Source organism: Mastigoproctus giganteus, chromosome 5 (assembly GCF_048544385.1).
Source record: "Mastigoproctus giganteus isolate SK-2022 chromosome 5, ASM4854438v1, whole genome shotgun sequence".
NCBI lineage: Eukaryota > Metazoa > Arthropoda > Arachnida > Uropygi > Thelyphonidae > Mastigoproctus > Mastigoproctus giganteus.
Window position 1 is genome coordinate 239,308,065 of NC_143579.1, and position 18,150 is coordinate 239,326,214.

An 18,150-nucleotide genomic window follows, 5' to 3' on the forward strand; every position below is an offset into this window, starting at 1 on the left:
TTCCCCTCGCCAGTCATTCATACGAGTAACCCATATGCAGTACTTTGCATTTGTCAATGTTAAACTTCAGTTGCCACCTCTCAGCTCATCTGCTCAACTTTTCTAGATCCTGTTGCCGTAGCATACTGTCATTAACAACCCTGCTAACCTTTATATCATCTGCAAACTTTTACATTGTCTGACATACCTTCAGTATCATTGATAAATATACAAAACAACAATGGGCCCAACACCGAACTCTGGGTACTTCACTAATAACATTAGTCCACAAAGAGCAGTGTCCATTGATTACCATTCTGTCTTCTCCCATTCAACCATCCTTTTATCCATTGTAGCAACATGCTCTTAATGCCATATTGCTCCAATTTGTACAGTAGTCTTCCATGTGCAACAGTTTCAAAAGTTTTCCTGAAATCCAAGTATATGATATCAAAGTTATTTTTGCATCCAGTTCCTTTGTGACCACATCACAGTATCCAATCAAATTGGTCAGACAAGACTGCCACTTAAACCCATGCTGTTTCTGAATTATTACAGGTATGCTGCATAGTGGAAATGCATTCCCATTAGTCTGCTTGAAGAAAAACATGAAAATGTGTAATTTCCTGATCACAATAAAGTACCAATGCTTGGCTTGGAATGATTGTTGTGATCTTAAGTTAATTAGATTATTCACTGGATTGCAGGGAGCTTTCACAAAATATTGTTGTTTTTCTGTTTGTGGAATATTTGGTCAGTAGAAACATATTATATTGTGAAACAGTGGGAAATGAGAGGAATTTCTACCAAAGAGGAGTAATATAAAATGTATTCCACTAGTTGAACCAAAAAAAGGTACTTCTATCTTTCCATATAAAGCATGTAAATTAATGCAGAATTTTGTTAAGGCTCTGGATAAAGCAGAAAGTGTTTCCCAATTTAACAGATGCAAAACTGAAAGTATAAGTTATTTTGGGGTTAGTGTTCCCCAGGGTAAGAGACCTTGCTCTTTGCTGAATTAAAGCAAAGCTGCCACATTTCTAACCAGCACTGAAGTCTATGTAGGTCACTTTAAAGAAGCTCTGCTTGGCAGTGATCATTAATTACTCTACCAATCTTTACATTATCTGCCAATTTAGACATCACATCCTCTTTTCCTTCATGGATGTCATTTAAGAAAATCAAAAACAGTGTTCCCAAATACTGATCCTTGGGAAAACTTCAATTCTTATATTAACCCAATCTGAAGAATAACCATTTATCACGACACTCTCTGCCTCCTGCCCTGAAGCCATCCTGCTATCCATCTAAAGATTTTCCCTGTGATTCCAACCTGTACCTGCTTAAAGTAACTGCTCATGTGGGACTGAGTGAAATTCTTCTTCAAGAGGAGTGTTTCCATTTACAATGGGTTTCCTCAGCCTACAAGTTATTTCTTGTTAGGAATTTTTTCCCGCCATAAAGTGCGGTTCAAGGTGTCTTGGTCAGTTAAGCCTCTGGCTGTCATGCACTCCCGTACTCCATCCATGTCCTCCTAGGTCTTCGTTTTCTTCTTCTTCTTCCAGGAGGTATCCATTCCAGGATAGCCTTTGGATATCTGTTTTCTTGCATCCTTTTTACATGTCCATACCATGTTAGACGCTTTTCTTTGATGGTGTCAATAATAGTCTTTTTCACTTCCATTTTTTCCCTTATGTCTTCATTCCGTTTTCTGTCTCTTCTAGAAGTTCCTGCTGAGCGTCTCCAAAAATCCATTTCTGTGGAGAGCAATTTGTTTTCCACTCGCCTATTCAATGTCCACGTTTCCGCTCCATACAATAGAAGACTTTGTACAATCGTTTGAAATATGTTTCTTTGTTTTAGTTAGGATATTTTTGCTCCACAGAACAGTTTAACATGCTGATAGCCTTTCTGCTGTCTGTAGATCTCTGCTTGGGATGATCCATCACTTGGTAAGATTGATCCCAAATATTTGAATTTATCGACTCGTTTGATTTTAGAACGTGTCCTGGCTCTGGCACTGAGTGAATGCATTGCTGAAATCAAAATAAACAATGTCAAAATTATTCCCTAAATCCAGCTGATGAGTTACCATGTCAAAGTAGCTAACCAGATTTGTTAAACATTTTCCCTTTACAAAACCATGCTTTGTATCCGTCAGAATTCCATTTCTATCTAAATGGCCCTGAATTCCATCCTTGATCATTGCCTCCATGATTTTCTCTGCTACTTAGTTAGACTGACCTGTTGGTAATTTCCCATTACACATAGAACTGCCGCCCTTATGTATTGGATATACATTGGTACTTTTCCAATCCAATGGAATCTCGCCTGAGTCCCAGTGATGCCCTCATAATTAGCTCAATGTTCAGTGCATGCCTTTGCAGCCTCCCTTAAAATTTAGGATATATGCCATCAACCCCAGGAGCCTTACTCACCTGTGGGGTGAAAAGTTTTTTCCTTAAATAATCATGTGAAATTTTGATGTCATTAATTGCATATTTTTCAACTTCACTCCCATAATTTCTCATTGACATAAAGGATTTTTCTTCTGTAAATATATATGCAAAGTAACTGTTGAGTTCATCTGCAACATCAGCTGGGGTATCTAACACTATCCCACATCCATTACATAAGGGTCTGATCTGGTTTGTCCTTCTCTTTGCATTTATATATGTGAAGAATTCCTTATCCACTCTTAGCCAGCAATTTCTCATAATCTGCCTTTGCTAGCCTAGCCTAACCTATTCTGTGGCACTATTACAGAAATTTGTAGCTGTTATAGGCTTCAGTACTTTCTATTGCTCTGTAACTTTACCATGCCAAAGCTATACCATAATTCATTTGTATTTGCTCTCTGTGAGATATCTACCCAGTTAATAGAAGCCATGTGGGACCTTAAGCTTTCGTTATTTCCTTTCCTGAAATTATAACCCTTTCCTTTGCCTTTAACTACTGCTGCTTCTCTCTTCATCATCCACCATAGAACTCTTTGATCACTTCCTGTTACTGGTTTCTGTACTGTCAGCCCTATTATGTCATCTAGTTCATGGGTGATGACCAGGTCTAGAATATTCTTTTCTGTAGTACTTTCCCTGACATGTTGATACAAATAAAAATCATCTAGTTCAATGTTTCCCAAACTGGGGTCCGTTGATCTCTGGGGGTCCATATAACAGTTCCGGTGGGGGGGAACCCTCTGGAACTGGTCAAATTATTCGTTCTATGTTTAGCAAATTGATGATAAAAATGTTGTTATATATTTATGTAAGAATAAGAATAAAGTTGAGTTTTAAATAAAACTTTGAATTTTCTTTTGAGAAAACCCAGTGTTCATATATATATTATATATATATATATATATATATATATATATATATAGCATTTGACATTCGATAATTTCAAAAATTTCTTTTTTCCTCATCTGCTTAGTTTGCTTAAAGAAATTATAATTTTACTACTATATATATATATAGGTCCACAAATTATTTTTTTATTTCTGAAGGGGTCCATAGATCTCAGTAGTTTGAGAACCACTGACCTAGTTGATTTAAAAATTTTGTCCTCCACGTTGAGTTTCCTTCCATTTGCTCAAATTAAAGGCAAATTAAAATCACCCATAATAAGACATTGATGCTTACTTTCCCATTCCATTTGCCTGTAGATTACTCCCGCTCTCATTATACCTTTGCTTATAAACATCTGAATCCGGGAAAGCTTTTGTTATGCTCAGGCTGCTTTTGATAAGAAGCATGGCCCCATCACCCCTTTTATGTCCTATTCTTCCTAAATACGTTGTACATACTGTACTGAAACTCTTCATCCCCTATCTCCAGGTGGCACTATGTTTCTGTAACCCCTATTATGTCAGCGTTACTTGTCCTAAACAGTTTGAATTCACTCATTTTATGATTCCACTGAAGAATCAAAGTACTGCCAGTCCTCTCACTTTTTTTTTTTTTTTATGCTCAAAAATATGGGTACGCCTTTCTATCCAAATCCAGATATGTGCATTGGTACAATGTAAATATCCCTGTTGACAACAGAGAGAAGGTTATGGCAGTAGCCCTCAGCAGGGAAAGTGATGATGACTGTTTTCTGAGACTGCCATGCCTTTTTCAAAATGCCTGGTTATCAGATACTATATGAGATAAATTCAGTTGCCACCTCTCAACCCATCTGCTCAACTTTTCTAGATCCTGTTACAGTAGTGTACTATCATTACTGTCATTAACAACTCTGCTAACCCTCATATCATCTGAAAACTTGAACATTAAGCCTGATATACCTTCATCAGTATCATTGATAAATACAGAAAACAACAATGGGCCCAACACCAAACCTTGGGGGACTCCACTAATAACATTAGTCCACAAAGAACGGTGTCCATTGATTACCACTCTGTCTTCTCCCACTCAACCATCCTTTTATCCATTGTAGCAACTTGCCCTTAATACTATACTGCTCTAATTTGTACAGTAGTCTTCCATGTGCAACTGTATCGAAAGCTTTTCTAAAATCCAAGAAAATCCATATATAATATCAGAATAATTTTTTGCATCCAATACCTTTGTGACTACATCATAGTATCCAATCAGATTTGTCAGACAAGACTTCCCCTTAAACCCATGTTGTGCCTGAACTATAACTGCAGTCTTGTCTAATGATCCTGCATATGAAATCAGTCCATGAAGAATTAACAATTGCCCTCTGTCTTTACTGCTGCCATCCACTCATTACTGTGTCACCAAATGGATTTTCTCAGCTATGCAGATGATTTGAAGCTCCTCTATTGGATCCATGAAATTGACCGATCTGAGACTGCTTCCGAAACCATTAACAACCTAAAAAAATCTTGTTACATACTTAGTACGGATCTCTCTTCAGATTAATCCAAGTAAATCTGCACAAATGGTGTTCTCACTCAAATCACACCCAACTCAACTAAACCTGAAATCCACAGAACCTCCAGTAACCAAGCACAGGGATCTCGGGTTCACCTTCGACCCTAAACTCAGCTTTAAACACCATGTCACAGATATTTACAAGGTCTGCCGATCCAGATGGATTGCCAAACAATACCTTTAATATATTTACTGGTTTCTTCAGCCTGTCATCACCTACAGATCTGAAATCTGGGCGTCGGCAACGAAAACCACACTAAAAACCATCTCATCTGATGAGTACTAGCTTATTTGTTGGGTGCTCTTCGTGCACAAACTTCCACCCCTCACACACACTCCAGATATTACCAAACTTTTAAACTACAGAAAAGTCTCAGAACTGATCTTCACCCTCTGCTTACTCGTTTCAATTAAAATGATAGTGGGTGAAGTTAATACACCAAGTTTTTGGCAGATGTGTAATTGAAGAACCCCCCAAAACCCTTAAGAGCCCTCCCTTCTTTACAGTCCGTGGTGTGGAGGACGACAGATTCCTGCCAATGGAGATACTCCAAAACGTACAGGAGATGGATGCTGACTACAAGAAATTCATTGTGGACAAAGCCTACAGAAGACATATCATGAAGGAGCAGCTCTCATCTTCAGCTGAGTGATTGTCGTGGTTTTTCCTTGATTAGTATGTTGCCATTGTGAAAAAAAAAATCTTTCATGTGTTTACAACTTGTTTTATTGTTCTTTCCTATTTTAGTTACTTTCTATGTTAAACCCCTAGCACTGTTGCTGTTATGGGTATTACATCAGGCATGCAAACAAAATTTTCACTGTTTGCAATAAAGATGTTATATAAAAGATAATGTTCTCAGTTTAGACCTAAATGGATGTCAGATGAACTGCTGAGACTAGTGACATAGAAGAAAAATGCATAGTATGATTATATTTGGGGGGGGGGGTATAGAAAGTTACAGTAAATATAAACTAGTCTGCAATCAAGTCACTAAGGTAGACAAGCTAAGGCAGATGAGAAGTCTTTGGCTAAAAAAAAAGTAGCAAAGAATTCTTTGCTTACACTAGCATGACTAGAAGTAAAGAGACAAAACAAGTTGGTTCACCAGATATGACTAACAACTACTGATGATTCAGTTCAAGTTGTTGACAAACTGAATAAATATGTTGTATCTATATTTACCCACAAAGTCCTTTAAGGATAGAAATAACCAAGAAGCATACCAAAGTTATAAATGAGGAGTCTGCCCTGTCTTGTGTAGAGCCTCCAGAATGGTGATGGTGGACCTGCATTTCAGTGCATAATGGATAAATGGTGAATCACATGGGGAGAACCTGGTTGGTTGCGATGGGAAGAAGGCACTTCTCCATAACTTTTGAGGATGCATGATGCTTTCATAATTTTAGCTGATATAAAAAGCATATCTTCTATAATTAATTCACCAAATTCTTCCTATTTGCAGTTTCTAACCTACCAGTTGGTCCCACTGAAAAGAATTTAATTACCTAAGACCATTATAATCACCTTTACAAATGAAAAATTCCATTATCTTTAAGTAAATCCCACATCAGAATATATGAATGCTACCACCTAGTGGTTCTTTTATATGGATATTCATAATTCATGAAGCAACGAGACTGCTAATACTCATATCAAGTTTATTACTTTTTTTGTTGAAAACATGCTGGTGCTGACTGTTTTCCTCACCGGCACCAACATGCTAGGGCTGAAAACTTTTATCCAGAAAAAGCCCTGCCACAGTGTGAATGATTAATTTTGCAAGTTCTAGTTAATACCTGGAAGGTTAATCTCCCCATTACTCCATTATAAGACATTCTGATTTACTAGCCATGTCTGTTTGTCGTGAGTATAGTTGCCATTATAATCATGACAAAAATAGCATTCTCCTGTTCTTATATTTGTTTTCCCAGTGCTTATGTAATATCTTTTATTGTAGGCAGTGAAAAGTTACAGGATGCCTTATGCAATAATATCTATAACAGCGACACTGCTAGGGATTTAACATAAAAGTAAGCAATACAGGAAAAATTACATAAAACATATAATTACATATAAAAATTATATATTAACATGGGAAATGAAAGATTTTTTTTTTTTTTCCCTCAATGCTACACACTGCATGATGAATAAACTTTCATCTTCAACTGGTGATTGGCAGTCACTCGGCTGAAAATGAAAGCTGTTCCCTCGTGATGCGGCTTCTGTATGATTTGTCCTCTATGAACTTTTTGTAGTCCACATCCATCTCCTGGACGTTGTGGATCATCTGCATGGGCAGAAATCTGTCGCCTATCCTCAGCCTCCATGCCACAGACCGCAAAGAAGGGGGGCCTCTTAAGGGTTTTGGGGGGAATCCTCCAATTGCACATCTGCCAAAAACTTGGCATATTGATTTCACCTGCTATCATTTTAATTGACACGAGCAAGCGAAGGGTGAATATCCATTCGGAGACTTTTCTGTATTTTAGAAGTTGGGTAATTTCTGAAGTGTGTGAGGGGTGGCAGTTTGTGCTTGAAGAGGACCCTCCAAAGAAGCCAGTACTCATCAGATGCAATGGTTTTTAGCGTTTTGCCGACGCTCAGATTTCTGAACTGTGGGTGATGACTGGCTGCAGAAACTGGTATTTATATATTGGAGCGTGTACTTGGCTCTGTGACATGGAGGTGTTGTTTGGCGAGCCATCTGGATCTGCAGACCTTGTTATGAATGTCTGCAACATGGTGTTTGAAACTGAGTTTATGGTCGAAGATAACGCTGAGATTTCTGTGCTTGGTTAGGTGGGGTAATAGTATTAGTAGTAGCAGTGGCATTTGATGCAAGAAAGCAAGTGTATAAGCTTATGCAGCATCAGCCAAAAAAAAAAAAAATCACACCATTCCCTCCAAATGCCTGTCCAGTTCCTCCTTAAATTTGTTCAACCTATCAACTTCCACAATGACAGATGGAAGTTTGTTCCAGCAATTAACCACCCGCTGACTAAAGGCAAATTTCCGCACATCTAATCTACATCTGTCTTTTCTTAATTTGAATTTATGCTCCCTTAGGTTCGTAATCTGAACAAGTGGAATCCCATCAGAATTCAGCGTGCTCAACCCATTCAAGGCCTTATATACCTCAATCAGATCACCGCGCAGGTGCCTAGGTACTCCAGGCACTGCAATTTGCAGAACTTAAGCCTCTCTTGGTAAGAGGATCCCTTCATTCCCCTCACCAATCTTGTTGCCCTTCCCTGTACACGCTCAAGTAAATCTACATCCTTCCTAAAATGAGGCCTCCAGACCTGTACGCAGTACTCAAGGCGTGGCCTGACCATTGCCTTATACAGAGGGATAATCACCTCCTTTTCCCTGCTAGCAAAATTCCTATATATCATTGACAAAACCCCATGACCTGCCCTGGCAGCCTGTCTGCATTGCTCAGAAAACTTCATATCTGACTGCACAATTACTCCCAGGTCTTTTTCATTTTCTACCACCTTAAGTGTAGTACCACACAGTTGGTACGTTTCTCTGGGGTTACTTCTACCCATATACAGTACTTTGCATTTGTCAAGGTTAAACTTCAGTTGCCACTTCTTAGCCCATCTGCCCAAATTATCTAGATCCTGTTGCAGTAGCACACTGCCATTACTGTCATTAACAACCCTGCCAACCTTTGTATCATCTGCAAACTTCGACATTAAGCCTGATATACCTTCATCAATGCGCAACAGTGTCAAAATCTTTCCTGAAATCCAAATATATGATATCAAAATTATTTTTTGCATCCAGTTCCTTTGTAACCACATCATAATATCCTATCAAATTTGTCAGACAAGACTTTCCCTTAACAATCCCATGCTGTGTCTGAATTATTGCTGCAGTCTTGTCTAGATGATCCTGCAATGCATCTTTAACCAGTGACTCCATTATTTTACCCGGAACAGAGTTAAACTAACTGGTCTGTAATTACTCGTGTCACCCTTTGATCCCCTTTGTGAATTGGGGATACATTTGCACATCTCCAGTCCGTGGGAACCTCTCCTGAGTCCAAGGATGCTCTCATAATTATGGCTAAGGGTTTGCTTAGTTGCTTTGCCGCCTCCTTTAATATAACTGGATAGATCCCATCCACCCCAGGTGCTTTTCTTATGTGTAACTTCAACAATTTCTCCTCCACTTTACTCTCAGTTATTACAAGATTGTCTAGCTTACTGCCAGTGTTGAATACATCTCTGGCATTCCCCTCGCTGAATAACTCCATGTGTGAATGTTGATGCAAAATATTCATTTAGTTTGTTAGCTACCTGAGCAGGATCATCAACAGTTGAACCATTGATATCAAGTGGACCAATCTGATTCATCCCCTTCCTTCTAGAGTTTACATAAATAAAGAACTCTTTGCTGTTTTTCTTTGCATCTTTTTCCAAAGATTTCTTGTAATATTATGTAAGATTATGTGAGCATCCTTGTTCAGTGGAGGTCTCCACAGACTGCAGATGTGCAAATGTATTCCCAATTCACAAATGGGGGATCTAAGGGTGACATGAGTAATTACAGACCAGTTAGTTTAACTTCTGTTCTGGGTAAAATAATGGAGTCACTGGTTAAAGATGCATTGCAGGATCATCTAGAGAAGACTGCAGTTATAGTTTACTCAGCATGGATTTGTTAAGGAGAAATCTTTCCTTACCATTCTTATTCGATACTATGATGCATTCACAAAGGAACTGGAAGTTTGATATCATATATTTGGATTTCAGGAAAGCTTTTGATACTATTGCACACTGAACACTGCTGTACAAATTGGAGCAGTATGACATTAAATCTTCGTGGACTAAATGTTATTAGTAGAGTTCTCCAGGATTCGGGTGTTAGGCCCGTTGTTTTCTTTTATATTTATGAATGATATTGATGAAGGCATATCAGGCCTATTGTCCAAGTTTGCAGATGATACGACGGTTGGCAGGATTGTTAATGACAATGTGCTACTGCAACAGGATCTAGAAAAGGTGGACAGATGGGCTGAGTGATGGAAACTGAAGTTTTAACATTGACAAATGCAAAGTACTGCATATGGGTAGCATCAGCCCCATAGTGACGTGCCAACTGTGCGGTATCACACTCAAGGTAGCGTAGAATGAAAAAGATCTGGTGGTAATTTGGCAGTCAGATATGAAGTTTTCTGGGCAGTGCTGATAAGCTGCCAGAGCAGCTCAATCGGGTCTTGTCAATGATATAGAGGAATTTTGATAGCAGTAATAAGGAGGTGATTGTCCCCTTGTATAAGGCAATGTTTAGGCAACACCTTGAGTACTGCATACAGTTCTGGAGGCCTCATTTAAGAAGAATGCAGAGGTGCTCTTACCTGCAAAGCAAAGGCTTCAGTTTTGCAGTGTCTGTGGACTAGGCATCTGTGAGGTGATTTGATTCAAGTGTTTAAGGCTTTGAATGGTTTTACCAAGCCCAGTGCTGATGGAATTCTTTCTCTTGCTCAGATTGTGCACCTGAGGGGACATAAATTCAAATTAAATAAAGAAAGTTGTAGAATAAATGTGCGGAAATTTGTCTTTAACTAGTGATGGTTGAGCCGGAATAAACTTCCTTCTGTTATTGTGGAAGTTGATAGCTTAAATAAATTCAAGGAAGAACTTGACAAACTTTTGTAGTGAATGAATAGGTGAAATGGGAGGGGGAAGTTTTTTTTTTTTTTTTTTTGCTGATGCTGTATAAGCTTGCTTTCTTGCCTCATATGCCTCTACTAATAATTGAGGGTTCAGGATGAAAGATTTTACTCTGCCAAAAAACTCCTTACACGTGTCTGCTCTGATTGCCAGTATCTTCTTATCATCCTTCTCAAGTGTAACCCTTTCTGTGGTACTGTACTTCTGCAAAAATGCCCTACTGTCACGGGTCTGTTCCAATAAAAAAAAAAAAAAAAAAATTTATATTATAGAGAGCTATCATATTATTTCTTACATTCCAGTAATGGTGTTGAAAGATCATTTAGTAAATTAAAAATAGTAAGACCATAAAAGAAATTCCATGGGGCAAACCATATTAAATGACCTTGCTATACTAGCTGTTGAACCCAAAAAAGCTGCCAAAATGAGATTTAAACAACTTTATGAGTTTGAAAACAAAGGTAAGAAAGATATTTTTAAGTAAGAACATAATTTGTAAATTATTTAAAATGCTTATTTTGATGTACTAACTCTAACAGTTTTTTATAGTTTAGATTTGTTAAATTTTTAAAGATGGTCGTTATATTTTTAATTTTTTTACACGCAAGGCATTGGCATTTCATATTAATAAAAATGGAGAGGGGCTCCCAACAGTGGTCTTTACATAGGGGTGGTCCAAAAATTCTAGCTTCAATGCCAAGTCCAACATGAAATTCTCTGACCAGCGCAGACATGCTGTTGTGCTTTGCTCTATCAGTGCTATACATCAGTGTTAGTATTAGTAATGGCCACATGGTGCAAGAAAGCCTATGGCTTATGCTGCACCAGCCAAAAAAAAAAAAAAAAAAACCGAATAAAACAATAATAAAAAAAATAATATTAAATAAATAATAATAATTAATAAAAGAAAGGGAAATTAAACCTATCATGCACTTCCCTGACCAAAAGGTGGCGCCTCCATAGCCAGGTGGGAAGGAGAAGCAGTGCATAGCACACGCTTCTTGATTAGACCGGTGTTCGAGCCCTTCACCACCAAATAGGGAGGATGCGGAAAGGTCAGGGAATGACCACCGCATATCCCGAATCAATATGGCCTTACTTGCTATTGCTCCTAAAAATCAAATAACAACGACCCAAAGGTACTATCCATGATGACCTTTGAATTTCCCCAAACTGTCAGCCTCTACCACCCATATAAGCAACTTATTCCAGTAATTTATAACTCACTGGCTAAAATAAAACTTCCTGCAGTCCAATCTAAACATTCCCCCCCCCCTGTAACTTGAATTTATGTCCCCTAGTTCTAGCATCATTTATAATCTTGAAAATTTCGTCCTCATTCATTTTACTGATGCCTCTCTGAGCCTTAAACACCTCAATCAAATCTCCTCTAAGGTGTCTAGTTTCCAAACTCTTCAACCCACATATTCAAAGTCATTCTTCATAAGGACGCCCTTTTGCCGATCTCACCAGGCAAGTTATCCGTCTTTGCACCCTTTCAAGAAGCTCTTTCTTTAGGTGCAGTCTCCATACTTGAACACAGTATTCCAAGTGTGGTCTAACAAAAGCCTTATATAATGGGATTATCACATCCCTATCTCTACTTGCAAAAGTTCGATAGATCATCGATAGGACACCAAGGGCCTTCCTTACAACCTGTTTACAATGCTCAGAGAGTTTCAGGTCTGACCGTATTGTAACACCCAAGTCCCTTTCTTCCAGTACTGGGTTTAGTTGAACTCCACCAAGTGAATAAGTTATTTTTGGATTACTGTTTCCCAGGTGTAATACCTTACACTTTGTTGGATTAAAGCATAGCTGCCATTTTTCTGACCATTCCTGAAGTCTATCTAGGTCTCTCTGAAGAAGCCCAGCTTGACAGTGATCATTAACTACTCTACCAATTTTAACATCTCTGCAAATTTAGACTTCGCGCCCTCTATCCCTTCATCAATGCCGTTTATGAAAATTAAAAACAGTGGTCCTAATACTGATCCTTGGGGAACCCCACTTCTTACATCAACCCAATCTGAGGAATAGCCATTTATCACAACCCTCTGCCTCCTGCCCTGAAACCATCCTGCTATCCATCTAAGGATTTTCCCAGTGATTCCAACCTGTTCCAGCTTATAAAAGCAACCGCTCATGTGGGACTGAATCAAAAACTTTGCTGAAATCTAAATAAACAATGTCGAAATTATTCCCTAAATCTAGCTCATGAGTGTACCTTTCAAAATAGCGAACCAGATTTGTTAAACATGATTTTCCCTTTACAAAACCATGCTGAGTATCCTTGAGAATTTCAATTCGATCCAAATGATCCCGAATTCCACCCTTGATCATTGCCTCCATGATTTTCCCTACCACTGAAGTCAGACTGACAGGTCGATAATTTCCGACTTCACTCTTAGAGCCACCCTTATGTATGGGAGATATATTGTCACTTTTTCAATCCAAATGAATCTCCTCAGACTCTAGTGATGCTCGCATAATTGGCCTCAATGGTTCAGTGCACTCACTTGCCACCTCCCTTAAGATTATAGGGTATATTCCATCAACTCCAGGAGCCTTACTGGCCTGTAGGTTTGAAAGTTTTTTTTCATTAAATAATCTTGCGAAATTTCAATATCATTCAATAGTGTTTTACAACTACGACACATCAAAATGCTAATTCCCAAAAAAGCATAGTTTATGGCAATGTGAATATAAATGCGTTATAAGAAATTTGCTCGTGCATATATTAACATTTTATGAACCTTAAATCACTGTACAAAAGCAAAGCCAAAAAAAAAAAAAACTATTAGTATTATACCAAATAACTACTCATACCTTCAATGTGATACTTGTGCCTGCTTTGCTGAACGCAGACAGCTGGTGTATGGCAAAAATCTTCATCGGTGGTCTCCCTCTTTGTTTTAATTTCAGTCAAGGTCGAAAAACCCAGTTCACACAAATATGTAGTCGAAAATGGTAATACAGTCGATTCCGGTTATTTGGGACACATCGGGACTAGTGCATTTTGGCCCGATTAAGCGGCTGCCCCAATTATCCGAAGTTTCACGTAAATAATTAAAAATACAATTTACCCCCTCCCCCCTTACAATTAGTTCACTGTACAATCAAATCACATTACGACAAACTCACCACAGTAAAGTACTGTTCATTATACGATGTGTAGTAAGCGCCGGTCATTGTGATCACGTTTGTGAATTGAATTTTAATTCTATTAAACAGCGATTCTAATTAGCGAAAATAGGAGGAATATTATCCACAGTCTATAAAAGTAAAGATATATTAGGCACAGATTTACTCTTTATTACCTTACCAATTAAAAAATTAATGATACGTGATAATCGGAATAATTAATATGTACTGTAATATGTACATACTAACTAGTTGAAATTTCTGTTCACTGACATTTGTGTGTGGGGGTTAAAATTTAAAACTGTAATAAGATAAGCAATCAATAACAAAGGACACGGCACACACAAATTGCAAGTAACACAACACGCGCAAGTGAGAACGGAGTAACAAATTACAAAGCTTTAAAAATAGGAATGAAGAGAAGATTCTGAAAATTATTATTTTTTTTATATGATTGAAGATTCCATGGAAGCGTAAACACATTTCACCATAATAACCCACAGAATTCCAGCTGTCTGTATTACTGCAAATTCAATAAGATCGAGTTTACTGTCCGTTTATGATAGATTGCACTAACACAAAAGCCCAATAAACAGGTGACTGCTAATTGTTTTTATTGTTTTATGGTTGTGACCTCCAGAAATCTGACAGAACTACGTGGTACGGTCGGAGACAATCGTAGGGTAATCTCCAGTGCTGAGGTCTCTTGCCCCGATTAAACGACATTTTGTCCCAATTAAGCGAAGTAAACCCTGGCTATTTTCTTGATTGGTTTTTGTTTTTTAAGATTTGCCCCAAATAAACGGCTGCCCCGATTAACCGGTGGCCCAAATAACCGGAATCCACTGTAATACATTAATTGCCATTTCAGAGTTAGCCAGGAATTATTTCCTGGCTAATTACTTTTATTAGCCAGGAATTATTTCCTGGCTAATTCCTTATTGACAACCAAATTGTGTCCAACTGCACTTCATGATGTTTTAATTGCAATGTTCTGTCCACCTTCAGATCTGTTTGTTACTCTTGTACATTAATCGGAAGAGATTTTGCATCTGCAACAAATGGATCATGAACCTAGTTGAAATCTTTAACGCTTTCTCTCCAAAATAATCCTTGAACGTTTGCTGCAAGTTATCTAAATGTTCTTAAATGAAGTCCATCACCACTTTATTACCAGCGGCAAGCAGCCGTACAGTTGAGAACATCTCATACAACCTATTTACAATGCATAATATCCACAAATCTAGCTTATTCTGAAAGCCTTGAATCTTATCCAAACTCGTAAAAAGATTTTCGTTCTTGCCTTGCATTTTTCGGTTCAGCTCATTCAAGTGAACAGAAATATCAGAAAAATATTATTATTTATTTATTTTTATTTTTTTTTTTTTTAAAGCCCGAACACGAGAGGTATTAGAACCTATAGTGCTTAGTACCATGCTTGTGTTGGAGATTGAGAAGACGAAAGAAGATATTTGTTGACATTGGACTTGAACTTCTGTAGGCTGCAATTTTCAGGAAATACATATGAAGGAAGGTTGTTCCAGAAAATGGCGGTTGAATGAATAAACGAGGAAGATGAAAAGTTGGTTCTGTGAGTTTGAAGTTGGACAGTAAATGGATGTTGTGGCAGCGCATGTTCGGACTGTTTTGAAAGAGAGAGAGAGAGAGAGAGAGAGAGAGAGAGCGAGCGGGAATTATAGAGGCCAATTCAGAAGAACAGTGCCAATGGAAGTATCTGTAGAAGAGGCATGCAGCAGAAACAGTACGTCTATGAGATAGCGAGTGGAGAGACTCTGTTAGAGATGAATCATTAATTAACCTAACTGCCCTCTTCTGAATGGAATCAAGAAGCCTGAGAGGGGTTTTGCGGGCACCACCCCAGATGTGGGAAAAATTCCATGGCAGGGCGGATTTGCGATTTATACAGAGAGAGCAGCTGTTTGGAAGAAAAGTAACGCTGAGAGCGAAAGAGAAAACGTTTTTTAAGTTTTTTAGATGCAGAGGAAGCAATATTTGTAATGTGCTTGTGCCAAGAGAGATTAGAAGTCAGGGTAATCCCCAAAAGAGATATATCATTTTGCCTAGAAATCGGAGTGTCACTAAAGATAAGCAGAAGAATCCTTTTTGCAAGATATAAGACAAGACTGAGTTTTAGAAGGGTTGAAATCAACTAAGTTGTCTTTGCCCCACTGGAGAATTACATGAAGATCGGCATTTAAGGAATTGGTAGCAGATTTTCAAGAAGTTGAAGCTGATTGAGCAGGACAAGGTTTCTCAAAATGGAAAGTGGAATGCAATGTGCTATCATCAGCAAAACTATGGATAGGATTTCCAGTCAATGGAAGAAGGTGGGAGAAAGAACTGAACCTTGGGGGACACCGGCATTAGTGGAGAAGTTAGAAGACAGAGAGCCATCTACCATTACCCTCAGTGAGCGATCAGAGAGAAAACTGGATAACCAATTACTAAAAACAGTTGGCAAACCATAAGATGGAAGCTTGTTTAGAAGACCTTTAGGCCAAACACGGTCGAAAGCCTTTGAGATGTCAAGAGCAACTACTTGTGTTTCGCCGAACCTTTCCGTTGAATTAGTCCATAAATGGGTAACGTAAGCCAGAATATCACCAGTGGATCGACACTGACGGAATCCATACTGGCGATCGTTGATCAGACAGAAGGTTTCTAGATAGTTAAGAGTTGGCAGTTAATTGATTTCTCCATTACTTTAGAAAGAGTAGAAGTAATTGCAATGGGATGATAATTGGATGGGAGGGATTTGTCACCCTTTTTAGGAACTGGCTGGATATGAGCAAATTTCCAAGCAGAAGGAAAAACACCTTTGGAATAAGAAAGTGAAAAGAGGCGGCAAAGAATAGGAGTAAGTTCAGGAGCACAGGTTTTCAGAACAAGTGGAGAAATACCATCAGGCCCTGGAGCTTTCTTAGCATCAAGATTCATCAAAATCCTTCTGATATCCTTTTTTTGTCATCAACGAAGCGCTGGTTGGGCTGACGATCAGATTCATTTGTGAAAATCCTCATTCACATTCACTTGATGAAATTGGTATCGTACTCAGAATACATCAATTCTTCCAAAACATTATCAATTAGGTATCCACGAATTTCATCTCTTTCATTTAACTAATCTAATTGACAATTTTCTAACTTCATTTTCACCAAATGCCAACAATTCATGTTTAGAAGGATTAATACCTTTGTTGTCCCCACTTTCCTTCTCTCGTCACCGTATTGTCACTAGTTCTTAAATTTGAATTTTTTTTTGAAACTATCCAAAATGTCAGTGTCATTCGGATATTCATGTACTGTGACCGTGTAAACAAGAGATAGGGAAACTTTACGGAAAATGTGGATAACGCACTTCCGCGAAACAACAGATGATTATTTGTCGGGGTAAAAGAAAATCACTTTTCTAATTCCCGAATGGGGTGCATACAGTTGATTCACAGAGGTGTCCAACCTACGGCCCGCGAGGAAAGTGAACTAAAACAGCATTTTAAATTTTGTTAATTATCAAAAAAATTTCCTCATTAAATGTTTTGTTCAGTAAATGTAATTATGTATTGTACTTAATAAAATTTTCGAATATTTTCAATTTTACTTTTACATGCAGCAAGATATGGAAAATGTAACACACTTAAAGAACTTTGCATTTTTTTGAATATGGTTCCCTGTATGGGAAAAGGGACACCACTACAGTAGAAGGTGGGCCAGAGCCCATTGGAAATACACCTTGATCTGCTCACTCTTGACTAGTGCGACTTCTCCGTATTTGGGACAGGTGGTCGGATAGATTTTATCAGGTACCACTAAGTTGTAGAATGGTAATCCCTTTAGTCCTCTTAATTCTCGCAGCAGCACTATTTGCCTAAATTGCCTGAAGGGTAGAAATGCGAACAGTGCTTACCGAGTTAATTCTCTCCTAGTCCGTTCGCTATATGAAAATTTTCTTCACAAGTGCACTGCATCCAAATGTCACACGTCACTGTTAATAAAGGTGCCGATACGCTGTACCGTTGCGTACAGTCACAAGAAAAGCACTGTGTGTATATATATATATATATATATATTTAAATAATGGCTTAAAAGTTAGAATGTAATAAAATAAGAAAATGAATAAATATTAAGCTATCATTAAAGGTAGCAAAATGCACATCCTCCACATGATGCCCAGATATAACCAATAATTAATATAAAAATAAAACATAAGCCAGTAGTATGGCAAAAAAATTGTAGAGCGAAAGTTAACATAAAAAATAAATCAACAGGAAGGGGGAAGTAAAGGTAACAAGACAGAAACTGTAGCCGAAAGTCCCAAAATAATTTAGAGCTTTAAATCCAATTTAAATTTAAAATAAAGCCAATTATATAATAATTTAGCGGTACCCCCCCCTTGTAAGGTACCAGTTCCGAAAGAC

General features: G+C 38.0%; 1 protein-coding gene across 2 annotated transcripts in view; it reads left to right on the forward strand.

The window, feature by feature from the left end:
• LOC150086317 (uncharacterized) overlaps positions 1-18,150 on the forward strand; it is a 132,711-nt gene that overhangs the window by 79,704 nt on the left and 34,857 nt on the right. Inside the window, exon 1 of one of the 2 annotated variants that reach the window (XM_090374488.1) lies at positions 10,935-11,032. The exons of the other annotated variant lie outside the window; for it this stretch is intronic. Within the exon in view, the coding sequence (XP_090230614.1) occupies positions 11,015-11,032 (18 nt within the window). The 5' untranslated portion in view covers positions 10,935-11,014. Of the gene's footprint in view, positions 1-10,934; positions 11,033-18,150 lie in introns of those variants that run through there. 2 annotated transcript variants of the gene reach the window in all.